The sequence below is a fragment of the Corvus kubaryi genome, unplaced genomic scaffold (assembly GCF_017639235.1).
Source record: "Corvus kubaryi isolate FWS band 111438036 unplaced genomic scaffold, C.kubaryi_AGA036_p1.0 37334, whole genome shotgun sequence".
NCBI classification, from domain to species: Eukaryota; Metazoa; Chordata; class Aves; order Passeriformes; family Corvidae; genus Corvus; species Corvus kubaryi.
In genome coordinates, this window is record NW_024581108.1 from 21,464,556 (window position 1) to 21,478,832 (window position 14,277).

General features: G+C 50.1%; 2 protein-coding genes across 2 annotated transcripts in view; one reads left to right on the forward strand and one right to left on the reverse strand.

Moving 5' to 3' along the window:
- DHCR24 (24-dehydrocholesterol reductase) overlaps positions 1-448 on the reverse strand; it is a 9,857-nt gene extending 9,409 nt beyond the window's left edge. The window contains exon 1 of the mRNA XM_042030767.1: positions 113-448. Coding sequence (XP_041886701.1) covers positions 113-370 — 258 coding nt within the window. The 5' untranslated portion in view covers positions 371-448. The remainder of the gene's footprint in view (positions 1-112) is intronic.
- An 8,656-nt stretch (positions 449-9,104) lies between these two features.
- The window catches only part of TMEM61 (transmembrane protein 61), a 12,120-nt gene continuing 6,947 nt past the window's right edge, over positions 9,105-14,277 (forward strand). Inside the window, exon 1 of the mRNA XM_042030774.1 lies at positions 9,105-9,496. The gene's annotated coding sequence lies outside the window, so the exon portion shown is untranslated. The remainder of the gene's footprint in view (positions 9,497-14,277) is intronic.

Genomic DNA, 14,277 nt, shown 5'->3' on the forward strand with positions numbered 1-14,277 from the left:
CCGGGGATAGCGGGATGCGGGCGCGGGATGACAAGAGAGCGGGACAGGGACACGCTCTCCCCTCGCAAAGCCGTGGTACCCCCAGAGGTGCCGGGGTCCGGTCAAGCCTCACCTGCTCTTGGATGTGCCGGACGCGCTGGGCGTGCTGCCGCGGGGCGCTGTGGAGGCGCCAGACGGCCCATGCGCGCAGCTGGTAGTAGATGTCGAAGAGGATGGAGAGCGGCATGAGGAAGAGGCAGACGAACAGCCAGCGGTGGTGCACCAGCACGGCCTCCAGCCCGCGGTGCCGCACCCACAGCACCAGCAGCAGGAGCCCCGCGCCCACCGACCACAGCGCCGACATGGCGCCCACCGCCCGCTCGCGCTCCATCACAGCCGCGCTCCCTTATGGGACCCCGCCATGCCGCGCCCGCCGCTCGCGCGCTCGCCGCCCGGACCACGCCCCTCCGTCCCCATTGGCCGAGGAGTGAGGCGAGGGGAGGCCGGCGGCCAATCGGAGAGCTCCGCGGAGATCGGACCAGGCGCTGAGGGCTCCGATTGGCTGCGCGCGGCCGGCCCCGCGCTCCCCTCATCGCCGCGGCCACCGGCCCCCGTGGGGCGGGGGTGTCACCGCCTGGGGACGGGGGGAGCGGGGCCGGACCCCCGGGAATGGGGACCGAAACCCCCGGGCAGGGCTGGGAGTGGGGACCGGGCATGGTCAAACCCCCGGGCAGGGCTGGGAGTGGGGACTGGGCAGGGTCAAACCCCCGGGCAGGGCTGGGAATGGGGACTGGGCAGGGTCAAACCCCCGGGCAGGGCTGGGAGTGGGGACTGGGCAGGGTCAAACCCCCGGGCAGGGCTGGGAATGGGGACCGGGCATGGTCAAACCCCCGGGCAGGGCTGGGAGTGGGGACTGGGCAGGGTCAAACCCCCGGGCAGGGCTGGGGGGAGCCGGGTCAGGTCCCCTGGTAAGTCACCAGCTGGTGACTGGTACTTAGACAAGGGCTGAGTGGGATACAGGGCAGAGGACAAGGGCTGAGGCAGACGGGACCCCCAGTCAGGGCTGGGGACAGGCCCTTGGAGGTGCTGTGGTGGCCAGTGTCTCCTGAACAAGGGATGCACCCTGCTGCCTTTAGGCTGGGGTCTGGAGCAAAACCCGGCAGTGCAGGTGTTTCCCACAGAAAGTCCAAAGCGCCATACAGTTCCATTTCTAGCGTAAAGAAGGGGACATCTCCCTCCAAAACACAGCTTGCGCTCTAAAACCCCAGCAGAAATTTCCCATCCATGCTGGAACCATGTGAGGGAAGATAAATAAAGTCTGTGAGAAAGATGAGGCTTTGTTTTTTGAAGTTAAAATGCCTCAAGGGATGTGCTGCTTGAGAGGACAGTGACAGAGGTCCAGTGACAGCCCCAGGAGGTCCTGGCACTGCCAGTGCTGTCAGGGACCCTGGAATGGCAGAGACTTTGCCACGGCACCGCTGGGTTCAGAGAGGAACGTGGAATCGAGGTGTTTTGTGAGGACAGTGCCACGGTGATGTAACACATGTGTCAGGTGGTGCCTCTTGGTCTTTGCCAGCAGGACAAATGCTTACCTCAGTCTTTAGATGATTGATAGCTGGGAGATGGAAACTTCAGACAAGGAGGGATCAAGGTTCGGAGCTCAGCTGTGGCAGGCCAGCCACACCTTTCAGCTGACTTCAGACAACTGGAAGGCTTTGTTTTGAACCCCACTTCATGATTCTATGGAATCATTCACAGAATGGTTTGGGTTGGAAATACCTTAAAGATCACCTAGTTCCAACCCTTCTGCCATGGGCAGAACCACCTTCCATTAGAACAGTTTGTTCAGGTCCCCATGCAACCTGGCCTGGAACAATTCCAGGGATGGAAACTTCAGCACACTGCTTTTATGGGGTTTGTCCCACTGCTTTTATTGAAGGACTAGTCGGAGACTTCACAGCTCTCATATTTGGAAATGGTCCCCTAATTTCCAGACTAAATTTACTTATAGCCAACTTACACTTGTTGCACTTGTGCCTAGTCTGCTCACTAGCTCTTCTTAACATCTGAGCTGATTTATATTATCTGCTTTTATTTATCAGTTCATCTGCTGACTGGAATTATTCATGCAAAAGAAGGTTCCCATGCCCTATAGGGAGGTTATTGTAACCTCTCTGAAGGACCTAAATAGTTATTCCTGATCTGAATGTGATCAAGCACTGGGCTTATTGACTAACAGCATCATTTATTCCTAAGGGGATATTTATGCTGTCAGTGTAAATACTGTTTTGAAATTGTTTTTATGAAGAACCATTAAAAGTGCTTATAATGTTTTTCATGTTTTGCTCTTGTTTTTGTAAGGTCCTAGGCAACGAGAAAGGGGTAGGTGAGCTCAAAAATTGTGATGTGAAACTGCTTTAAAGCAGAGGAGTGAACCACCATTCAGATTATGGTCAAATTGCTTGTGTACCTACTGATGCCAGGCATAGAGAACACAGGAATGAGATGGGGATGAGGGAAGGGGAAATAGGTGTTAGAAATGCTGCTGGTTTTCAATTCTAGTTATTCTAGTTATTCTAGTGTCGCGGGTTCGGTTTGTTCCCGGGCGGAAACACCAATTTAGTGTAGTGGTTTGGTCCAAAATACTCATTACTGTTTATCTGCTGTGAGATAAGAATTAGGAGAAATGCAAAACAGGCACTAAACTTGAAAGAATATAAAGAAGTTTATTAACAGACCTAAAAGAAGGAAAAAAAAAATCATACCACCTTCAGAACTCTCCTCCTCCCCCCACCTTCCTCCCTTCTCCCACTGACAATGTTCAAAGACAACCCTTAAGATGTTCAGTCTGTTTACCACTTCCATAATAACCTTGTTCAGTCCATTTAGAAAGAGAAGTCTCTTCTTGCTCATGCTATGAAAACATTATCACAACGAGACAGCCGCCCACTTCCAAATATCGTTCAGTCCATTTAGGAAGAGGAGTCTCTCTGCCTGCGTGTGAGTCCTTTCCCCCGACTTGCAGCTTTTCCCACAACTGCTTTCGAGGGTCCACTCTTGAAGTTTTTTGGGGTATAATTTTAAGGTTGAGCCGTTCAGAAACAAAAACAGAGGCCCTTCTCCTTCCCTGGGAGCAAAGGGTCTTCATCATCTTCATCTTTAGGACTATCTCTGGGAGCATCTCTACGGACTGAGGTTTTCTCCTTTCCCGTTTGGAGCAAAAGTCCTCATCTGGTCCATCTCTCCCTGTCCAAACTTCTCATGAAATTACAGCTGCGTCAGCATCTGCCTATCTCAGCGCAGGTGCTTTTGCTCACGAATTGAACACTCCACCCCCCATATCTTCATGAAATTACAACAGGATACTCTGATATATCATAGCTTCACAACAGAATTTCAGCTTTAAGCATCTCCTCTCTCTCTTCCCTCAGGTTTTCAGCTCTTCACAGCAATAAAAGGGTTACTCTCACCTCGGCCTTGCAGCTTTACAGCTGGAATGTTGAATTTTTTCTTATCGCAGTGGAGAGGGGGGAGAGCCGAGCTGCTCCGGCTGCCCACGGCAAGGCAGTGGGGGGGGTTCCACGGCTGGAACAGGTCCATGGCTTCATGATGGCCGTGGCCCGGCCCGGCCTGGCCCAGGCAGGGCCTGGCCGGGCCCGCTGGCCCCCACACGGGGCCCGCAGCCACCTGTCCCAGCGCCGGAAACGAGAGAGAGCTTGGAGGGGGAGTTTGCCTATTCTTAAATGTGGATCACAGAGGTGATCACAACTTTAAGTGGCTTAGAGAATTGTCCATATTCAAACTGGCCAGCTGATAGGTTCTGTCAGTTCCCAGAGGAAACTGTAAGCACCCCTTAGCAAGGACGTCCCTTCCGGGACTACGCTTGCTAACCTATGACATCTAGTTATTTGAGCAAAACATCATCCAATGATCTATGTAGGCTTAGGAAAACATCATCTGCAAATCTGGTTGGAAGAGCTAAGGTTCCCTTGGTATCTTGGTGAGACTGAAATCCCTGGTTTCTTCAATTAAATTATAATTTAAAGTGCATTTAAGCTGTTAGTGCTTCTTAAAAAAGCCGTCCTTTTCCCTTCCTCTCCTCCCTCCCTCCCTCTCCTGCCATCCCATCCGCCCACTTGTGCTGTTCTGGGCATGCTGTGCAATACAAGTGCTTCTGCTGTCACTCAGTAAAACAGGTTGGAGAACTGATCTGACTGAAGAATTAAACAAATTTTTTTAAATCAGTTTTTTTTCTGCCTGGATCAGCTCCCTGGTGGAGTTCACCCCACGCACGCTTGTGCTGGGAGCAGAGCACGGGCCTGGCATTGACCGTGCTGGAGCTCCCCATCCTCTTGGGGAGAGCTCATCCCAGATGATCCTGCCAGCCCTGCCCAGGACTCTGCTCCTTACCCAGCAGGGCTTGGTGGTAACCATGGAAAGGCTTTTGGACAAAAGACGCAGGTGTTTGTTCAAGGAGACCGGGAAAAGGGACACACAGTCATGGAATCATAGAATTGTTTAGGTTGGAAAAGCTCTCTAAGATCATCAAGTCCAACTGTTCCCCCAGCGCTGCCAAGGCCACCACTGCAAGTGCCGCATCCACACAGCTTTTAAACCCCTCTAGGGATGATAATTCCACCACTGCCCTGGGCAACCTGTTCCAGTGTTTGATAACCCTTTATGTGAAGAAATTGTTCCTGATATGCAATCCAAACCTCCCCAGCAAAACTTGAGGCCGCTTCCTCTTGTCCTGTCCCTTGTTCCCTGGGAGAAGAGCCTGACCCCCACCTGGCTACACGCTCCTCTCAGGGGGTTGTAGAGACTGAGAAGGTCCCCTCTGAGCCTCCTTTTCTCCAGGCTGAGCCCCCCTCCACTCCCTCAGCCTCAGACTTGTGCTCCAGACCTTTTCCCACCTCCGTTGCCCTTCTTTGGACATGCCCCAGCCCCACAATGTCTTTCTTGTCATGAAGGGCCCATAAGTGCACAAAGGATTCGAGGTGTGGCTTCATCAGCGCCGAGCGCAGAGGAACAATCACTGCCCTGATCCTGCGGGCCACGCTACACGATCATAACATACAGAGCATTTGAGCTGCACACAAAAGTAGGCTGAGGACTCCTGTCTCTGTAAGAAAAATACCAAGAGGCCTTCAGTGGCACCAAAGGAAGGCATTGAAAAGCATTAAAAAGCCCATTTTTTTCACGCAAACTCTCACAGCCCTGGTACTGACTGCCACAGAGCTGCTGCTGAGAGGTACCAGGACGTTAAAAGGACAGGCATTTTACAGGAATAGTTATGAAAACTAGTAAAGAATTTTGGGAGGACTGCAAGTCTGCTTAAATCCATAAACAAACCAGCCGATGGTTACTCGGGGTTAGGAGTCACCTGCCTTCAGTTCTCCTGCAGTTCTCCTTCAGCTGGTTTGGTGCAAAGCTGGTGCTGTTTGAAACGGGAGAGTTGCTGAGGCTTGGAGGGAGGTGTTGCTCAAATTGCTTGTGAGAAGCTCCCTCTGCTGAGAAATCCAAAGTATGTCCGGTCACCCTGAAGGAAAAGCCTGTAGGGGAACGTGGGCTGGAGCGGGGCTCCCTGTGTTTACCTGATGTTGCTCAATTGACCAGCTTCCCGATGGGTTTTTTTGAAAGGTATTTATCAGTGGGATATCTGTTACCCAGGACCTATTTCTCAGGTTTCACAAATGTTTCATGTGAGGGAGTAGAGGTGTGTGGTGCCCTGAGGAGGAGGAGGAGGGCAGAGGGTTTGGTGCAGCAGCTGTAGCTGGGGTGGCCCTAGGGAAATCAGTCAAAAAGGGAAAATGAGTTTTCAGTTACTTTAGGAACTTCCAGCTAGCTCTCAGGGAAGGTGAAACACCAACCGAAGGCTTAGGCAAGGTTAGATTGGTGAGGCTATTTTAGGTGTAGGTGGACCTAATGTGGAAGGGCTCATTTAACATCCGTGGTGAGGAAAGTGGATTGGTCTACCCTGTCCAGCACAGAGTCCTTGGGGTGACTTTGCTCTTTTTCCCTTGCTTTCCTCTGTCTTCTCAAGGCTGCAGTCACCCTGTTCACATTGGGAAGGGCTTCACCAAGAGAAGGAATAACTGGTGCTGCAGGAACCAAGGATACATGGGCTGTATCCCATGTGCTCTGACACCAATCGTGTCGCAAGGCCCCACTCCTCCGGTGATGAGCTATTGTAGGTGCTGGTGGGACCCATCACCACCTTGGGGGGAAGCAGATGCAGGGTTGGAAGTGAAATTGGGAATACTGACGATGGCAGAGTGTGTCCCATCCTTCAGTGGCTGTGCTCTGCATCAGGAGGCAAGGTCAGCTGCTGGTCAGCACGTTCACAGAGCCACCAAAAAAAACCCCAGTGCTGCAGAACATACGAGAGCTTTCGTGTATTCTCTGTGACGTGTATTAAATCCAGCTTTACACTGCCTCTGAAAGGATACCCTGTCTGGGATTTATAAAAAGAATCACTTGTCAAAACAGAGAGCCAGACTGGGAAAGGAATTCAGCCCTCCCTTCACTGTCACCAGGGTAGTGTCCTCTGTAGCAGAAATGAAATGGCTGTGGTATGGTAGCGGGTGTGGAGAGCTGGTTACTGAAGAACTTGGGGTTCCAGCACTCAAATTACAGCCTGAGGGAGGCCACACTCCTCTGGGTGAGCAGTGGGGGACAGCGAGCTCATGGTGACCATCAGTTGGCTTCACAGCCCTGAGAGTGAGGAGGAGAAGTGAGTGAAGAAGCAGTGATGATCCCTTGTCTCCTTCTATTGGTGAGATCCTGGGGACACCAACTGTGCTGGGCATGAGAAAGGAGCTGCAGTCATTGAAAGGCAATAAATGGATTATTTCAGACTCATGATATAATGGACACCAGTGCCAGTGGCTTCCAGGATGCGCCTTGTCATGAACCACAGCTGGTGGGGAGTGACTGCAGGGTACCCTCTCCCATCACTTGCCTCTGGAATCTTCTTGCTTGGAGTGGCAAGTTCTGTGGGAACCTGCAGCAATCATTCAGGGTGATGATGGTGAGGGCTTGACAATGTCACTGGAGAAAAACACTACAAGTTGTTTCTCTGTGCAGGCCACATTTTTCTCCCGTTTTCAGCTCCCAGCAAATCTGCCTGTGTGTTTAGCCTCCCAGTACCAGATGTACTTGCAGGCCCTTTTCCTCCAAATAAATCTAAGACTGGCACTGCCTTGGCTGTGGCCATTCTCTCTGTCTGGTGCTGTCACTCTGTCACCTGTCTGCTTTCATTTATTTCAGTGTTTTAAAAATTCCATGGGCCCACTCCCAGGTGATGTAAACTGATAAAACTCCAGGCCATGCTCCAAAAACATCAGTGTAACTGTAGGATCTGGCCTTTTGGGTTTACTTATGCCAAAGAAAAATAGAAAAGCTGTGAGCAGAGCAAAAAAAAAAAAGGAGAAGAATGGCTGGGAAAAAAGAGTTTAAGATGTTGGTTATATAAGAGTTGTATAGCTGTTAAAGTCACCCAGAATATCCTTTTAATAAATGAAGAAATCACAGCCAGATAAGTTAATAATTAAGGGTGACAAAAATATACCATTGTTCCAATAGTAAGGAACTGTATTGGTCTCTTATTGAAGATAAATGGAGGCGTATTTAATGTGGTTCAGTACTATGCTGATAGACTACAAATGTCCTTTTTTTCACTAGAAAACTCAGTATAAAATCAGGTCGAAAGCTGATTGCCAGTATTTGTTCCCTCCAAGTTGCTCGGCTCCTTTCAACAGCAGATGTGCCTTGGAAGCAACTCCCACGTGTATGGAACTGAGCAGAAGGAAGCTGGAGGCTCTGAGAAGAGGTTCCTGCCCCTTTCTGTGGAGAACGACAAGATGTGCTCCCACGTGTGGATCATCTCATGGAGATACAGAACGATTTTCAGACTGAGGACTGGATAAACCCACTGGTCCTCAGCTCTGCAAATCAGTGACTGGAAAAGGTGTCTGCACAGAAGGTGATGAGGGTGTGATTGCTCGGTTTCCTTTAATACAGGAAATTGCTGTAGAATCCAGTTTGGCAGACTTGGTTGGAGCCATAGCTAGTAAAATGAGACAGCAATTTCAGAACCTCCTGACACAACCAAACCCCGGTTTTTTGATTGCTGCAGCACCCTACCCATGGGAAACAGTGGCCTTTAAATACCCATCCACAGAAACCCTATGACTCAAAACAAATAAATCTGAGAATGGGTAAATGCACTGATCCTGCCCCCAGCTCATGTTGAACTCCAGGTGCACTTCCAAGCCCCTCATGTGCTGAGCTGCAGAGTCACACAGCTACCTTCTGTCTCCTCCTGCCCTCTCCATCCTTGGCAAGGCCCACTTTTTTACAGAATGCTTAAGGAAGCATTGAGAAATCAGCCAGCAATAAACCATTCTCATCCCACAGCGGTTAATTACCATTATCTATGGTATCAGCCCAGAGCCTGTAATAAGCCCTGAACTTTTATTGCACTGAGGTGTCCACTTTCATCCAGACTAATGCAGATTATAGGGCTGGGATGAATTTTCCCTCATGCTGGAACTGGCAGAGTGAATCACAGGGCAAGAGAGTTTAATCTCTCTGTGAGGCAACCAGTCGCCTGCCAACAAGAGCTGACACTTCTCTGGCACAGGAGAAGTGCCAGGGAAGTGAAACCACACCTTTTCAAATAAGATGAGTAGCCAAAGAAAAGGACAGGATACATTTTGGGGAGCAAGATTAACTCTCTGGATCCTGGGTGACTTCCCAGGGAGGTCAAGCAGGGAAGCCTGTGCTCTCCATCTGGGATGGCAGGTCTGCGTCTCAAGGATGCTTCTTATGGGTGCTTTCTGTGAGGTCCTGTTGCAGTCTGAGGTGCTGATGTAAGTCATCTGCATATGGTAGATGGAGACCTTTCTTTTCAGTCTGAAGGTAACTAATTTAGGCAATGTCTTCCAGCTGTTTCTTCACATGCATCTTTGCAAATGCCTGTTACTCACATTCACATCCCCCTCTTTCTTCCAAATCAGTACAGAGTCTGTTTTTCCCTGACAGATTGAGGGAAGACATGGGAGCAACCTGCTCCTACACCTCCATAGGAGAAATCTCCTGCTAGTGCTGTTTCTTGCAGGCAGAAATCAGGAGGACATCAGGAGTGGGGTCTCCTCAGAGCCTCATACCACAGAGCTAACCAGAGTGCGAGGCAAATTCCCCACTGAGGGAGCTGTGGCCCTGGAGATGAGTGTTGATACCCTCTGACAGCCTGGCTCTGACTCTTTTAATGCCATTACAAAGAAGCTGCAGCCTTTCCCAAACTCACCTCCTGTCATTTCTTGCAGAGTTTCAAAATTGTCTTCAGTTACCTAGAAACCCGTGTAAGAAGATGTAAGTGTTCTGGGTTAAAGCGAGGCAAGGTGTGCGGGCAGAAGTCACAGAGCTCTCACTGGGTCAACAGCTGATGTTGCAGATGAGCTTTGAAGAAAGCAGACAGGTTTTTGGGCACAGCAGGGCAGCAAAGGCGTCCCAGGTGAGTATTTCACTGAATTAGAAGGGAATTTCTTACAGGTATCTTGTACAGACTCTTTACGTCTGTGTGCATGCAAGTGTGCATATGCTACATCAAATGTCCTGGGAATGCTGCTCTCCTGGATTCTTAAGTACTTTAGATTTTTAAGTAAGTTAGGCCTGTAAGTAAGTTGCTGTTGTGATGTAGTAAATCCTGTATGAATCCTTTGCTACATTGTTTAACTTAACTGATAACGTAAGTTAAATCTGTTAGGTTTAAGTGCTGTTAAGTTTAAATGCTGTTTATTGAAGTACTGTTGTGCCTTTAGGATGTATTCCTTTTTATCCTTACATTTTCCCATCCTTTTGTCTCCCCCTCCCCAGCCCAGCCTCCACAGAGATAATTTTGGGTTTATTTTGGTCTGGATTGATTAACGTCGGATTTTTTGTTTTCTTTTTTTCTCTCTATGCTTTAACCATCCAGTAAGTAGTAGAGTGAACCTTGTTAACAAACTTTGTTGTGCTGTTGCTTTTATATTAAATCTGTTTTTGCTGCTACCTTTGCCGGTGATTCTTTGAACAACCTTAAAACACTCCTTGACAACACTCCTCCTCTCAGCCATTCCTTGTGTCTCTCCTCAGGCTGTCACGCTTCCCACAAAACGTTTGCAAGGTTTGCTGGCAGTGTAATGTCCCTCAGCCACCTCCCAGCACAGCACAGTGATGTGAACAAGGGCTTGTGGGCAGCCTGATGCCGAGGCAGGCAGTGGGATAATGCAGGGGCATTGGAAAAGGAAAAACAGCCGTGGCACATCTGGGACAGGTGTGTGTTGGACACCGAGGGCTCCACACATGGTGGCAACCAGAAGAGCTGCATGGCAGCTCCACCGTTTTTCTCTAAAATTTGTAATTAATGCTGCTTTGAGCTTCTCTTTTGTGCTTTTGTGCTGAAAAATAAACAAAGCCCAACCCATTCCCTACTCCCTGGAGAGCTCTGTAATAGCTGCATGCAGCAGAGGCATGAGGAAGCACCGGGTCTCGGGGATGTCAGCATAGCTGTAGTTCATCTCACATCTAATGCTGAGTTCACTGGGAAGCAAATTTAGCCAGTTTTGTGTTTAATCAAAGTGCTTGCTACTTCTTTGAACATCAGCCTTTGGAATCAAGGATACACAGGAGCTTCAAGCTCAGACATCCAATGTGTGGAGTAAAGCAAACTGCTGCCGTGTTCCAGCAGCCAGGGCAGGTCTCCCATAGCTCTCTCTGCTCAGGTGTGATAGATGTGACTAACATCAAGCTTGACTGAGGAGCCTGCAGGGCTGGAAACCAATGTTTCCTCACTGCAGCTCACACTCCAGCAGAGCTGCAGCAGCTGTGGCGTGTAAAACACGCTGCGTGGTGGGTTACCCATGTGTAACACAACCGTGGTGCCTCTTCATGGAGAAAGAAAGAAGCTCAGACACGGGGCTTCCCCGAGGCAAAAATCTCCAGGAGCTCAGGAAAAGTTTTGTCTGACTGAAGACTGAGCTGAGACATCAGGATTTAACTCTTTTCTGCCCCCATCCCCTGTTAGGCAAATTTCAAACCCTTTGTAGATTTTGTTGGAAAGTTCCTAGGAAGCTCCTTCTGTCCTCATCTGCAACACAGAGATTTCCCTTACAGGAAACCCAAAGCTTTACCATACTTACTTATCTACGCAACAGCCCCAACAGGAGTTGGCACCTCAGCCAGGAACTCCTGTACTAACACAAGTCCCAAATGAAGAGCTGAAGGAATTTGAGAACACTGCTTGTCCATAAAGCCCTCTGTGGATGATGCTATCAGTACTTTCCAAGTCCCTTTTCAAGACTTTCCACCACAGCTGTGTTCCTCAGTGTGGTGCAGATTTACAGGCTGCTGGTTGGAACATCATTGCAGACATCAAGCAAATATTTAAGCTTTAATACACTCAGAGGATTTGGGTCCAGTGGCTTGCTAGATGATGGACATAGCTAGTGCAGGAACCACTTCAGAAACTGATCTTAGACAACTTTGTACACCTCTTGCTCTTCTGTTAGAATTCAAACTCAGTAAAAGCCATTTGAACTAAATAATAAAATATATTACAAAGTACATATTATGGTACAAAAAGGACTTTGGCAGTCAATAAAGTCTCAGGGCGAAACCACAGCTGTCTGCAGAAGGAGTACTTCTAGGTGAACTAGCCAAAAAACCAGACACCACTTTGTGGTCAGGGGGATGATCCCCTTTCACATCCAAATGCTTGGCCTTTCATGCTGGAGAGCACAAAGGAGTGCTCCCAAACCCTCAGCTGCCCATGCAGCAGAACCACCACAGAGAGATTCGTGTCAAGCTGCAGGTTCAACCCCAAAGGACACCGGTGAATGTTGCATCATGTGAAGATGTAGGACAAATATTTTCAAAGCTTGGGTTTGCTGACTGGATTAAGTAGGAGTGCCTGAGCCAGTACATCAATCAGCACAACTAATCAGGCATTTTAAGAAGATGCAAATTAAGGCAAAGATAAACATCAGGAGGTTTCTCCTTTGCTTTACACGTGTTGGATGCAGGAACTCTCTCCCATCTGCACATCCTCATGGTTACGTGCTGCAGCCCCTTATCAGCCTGGCAGGCTGCACCCACTCCTGCTGTGCCCAGTGGCCCAAGCTAAGGGAAGCACGAGGTGGGCCAGGCCCTGGGAATGGCTTCTCTATGGATCTGGACAACATGGACACCTTATGCCTGCAGAGAAATGACCCCTGAAGCCACATCAGTGCCTCTTTAGTGACTCTGTCACAGGGGGCATGACCAGAGGTGCTTGCTGGGGGCAGCTGGGCGTGGGGAGAGTGTCCTGTGTGCCAAATCACTGATGGACACCTGTGGCCTGGCCCAGGTCCCACAAATAAGGTTTCTGCCAGGGAGCCTGTGCTCTGGACTTGGTGCATCCAAATTCATTTTTGACTTGGTGCTCTTGGTGTCACCCCCCTGTTGTGACAGGGCAGAGGGTCCATGCATCTGCACACACACCCCTACTGGAAAAGCTGACTTTATTTATCTTGATTATACAGTGAAATGCACTATTTTACATGTGATTTGCTGCAGCAGCAAAATTAGGTGAACAGTGAATCAAAAAGCAGCACTTTTTTTGTGCCAGCAGCATTGCTCAGGCTCAGCATCCTTACCTGGGGGAGGCAATTACTGGAACAATCTCTTTCCCCGTTCCTCCTTTGTTCTTGTTCTTGCAGGGGCTGTAACTGTCTTTCATATCTCCTTGTTTTCTCCACTGCAGTTTCACCATACATGGGATGTTTTACATATTTTCCACAGATATTCTGTCTTTATTCTGGAAAAGCCCTTTCCCTGTGCCCCGTGTTGCAGCACCTTGTCCACCAGCAGGAAAGTTCTCGGAGAGGGAAAATGCAGTTTGGCCAAGGTGCTGCTAAGCAGACTACCAGAGGTGCTGGTAGCACTCAGCACTTCCAGCCTCTACTTTGTGGTGGAGAATTTGGCATGGGTTTGTGGCTGCCTGTAGGCCAGACCTCTGGGGAAGGCAGAAGGTTGTGGATGGTTATGGGGCTTAAAAACCAGTGTGCTGGCACAAAGCCACCTCGCTCTGCAGCCCTGTGCTGGGAACAGCATGGAGCTGTGCACTAACGCCACCTTGAAGTGCTTCAGATGCTGTTTGAATCAAATTTCAGTTAAATACAATATCTGAGCAAGTAACGAGCAGAAAAAGTTGTCTTATTGTCCTTCAACAGGGTAACTCCTGATTCACAGTGCCCCCACATCATTGGGTGCTGGCCCTGGGGACTCCTGCCCCATGCTCCTCTCTGAGGGAGACCCAACCTGCTACAAGGCCACTCCTGTGTGAGCCAGCCCTCCATGTGCCTCAGTCTGCCATTTGTAAAACTCCACAGTGTCTGCTGTAAACCTGCATGTTCTCAGCTTGGCTGAGTGGCTTCTAAGCCACTATTCCACACCAGGGCTGTGCATCGGCCCCTGCAACCTGTGCAGGTAAACCTTGAGCTGCTTTCGAGCTGGTGAGGTGAGGAGCTCCAAGCAGTGCAGGAACAGCAGCCCAGGGTATCCATAGAAATGGCTCTGCCTGTCAGTGATGCTCAGCTGTAGCCCGAGAGCAGTGTGGTGGATCTGTGGATGTGTGAAATGCACAGCCATAGCACAGCACGGTACAGCAGCTCTTGATCAAATCTGCCTCCAGCTTGTTTGATATCCAGGTGTCCTGAGTGCTGCAGGGTAATGGTTTTAAACTAAAAATTATATTAGCTATAAAGAAAAAAGTTTTTTTCCAATGAGGCTGATGAAACACTGGCACGGGTTGCCCAGAGAGGTGGTGGATGCCCTATTCCCAGAAAAATCCAAGGCCAGGTGAGATGGGGCTCTGAGCAGCCTGATCTAGTTGAAGATGTCCCCGCTGGTTGCAGGGGAGTTGGACTACACGGCCCTTAAATGGTCCCTCCAAACCCAAACCGTTCTGACTCCATGAACGAGGGCAAGGGACAATTTCAGCGTTTGACAGAGAGCTGAGGAGAACTAAAGCGGTCACAAAGCAAGGCTGGGGCAGGGACCCTCCTGTGCTGCAGCGTGGCTGTCCCACGCACAGGACAGCAGTGATGTCCCCAGGGCAGGGGTGTCCCAGCCGCAGGGGACCCCTCACGGGCCCTGCATCCCGAACTGCCGGGAGCGCCGCGCCCCGACGGGACGGACCGGGAGCAGGAGCGCGCTGCGGGGAGCCGGGAGCCGCCCGCCCGCCCGCCGGGCTGTGCCGTGCCGGGAGGGAAAGCC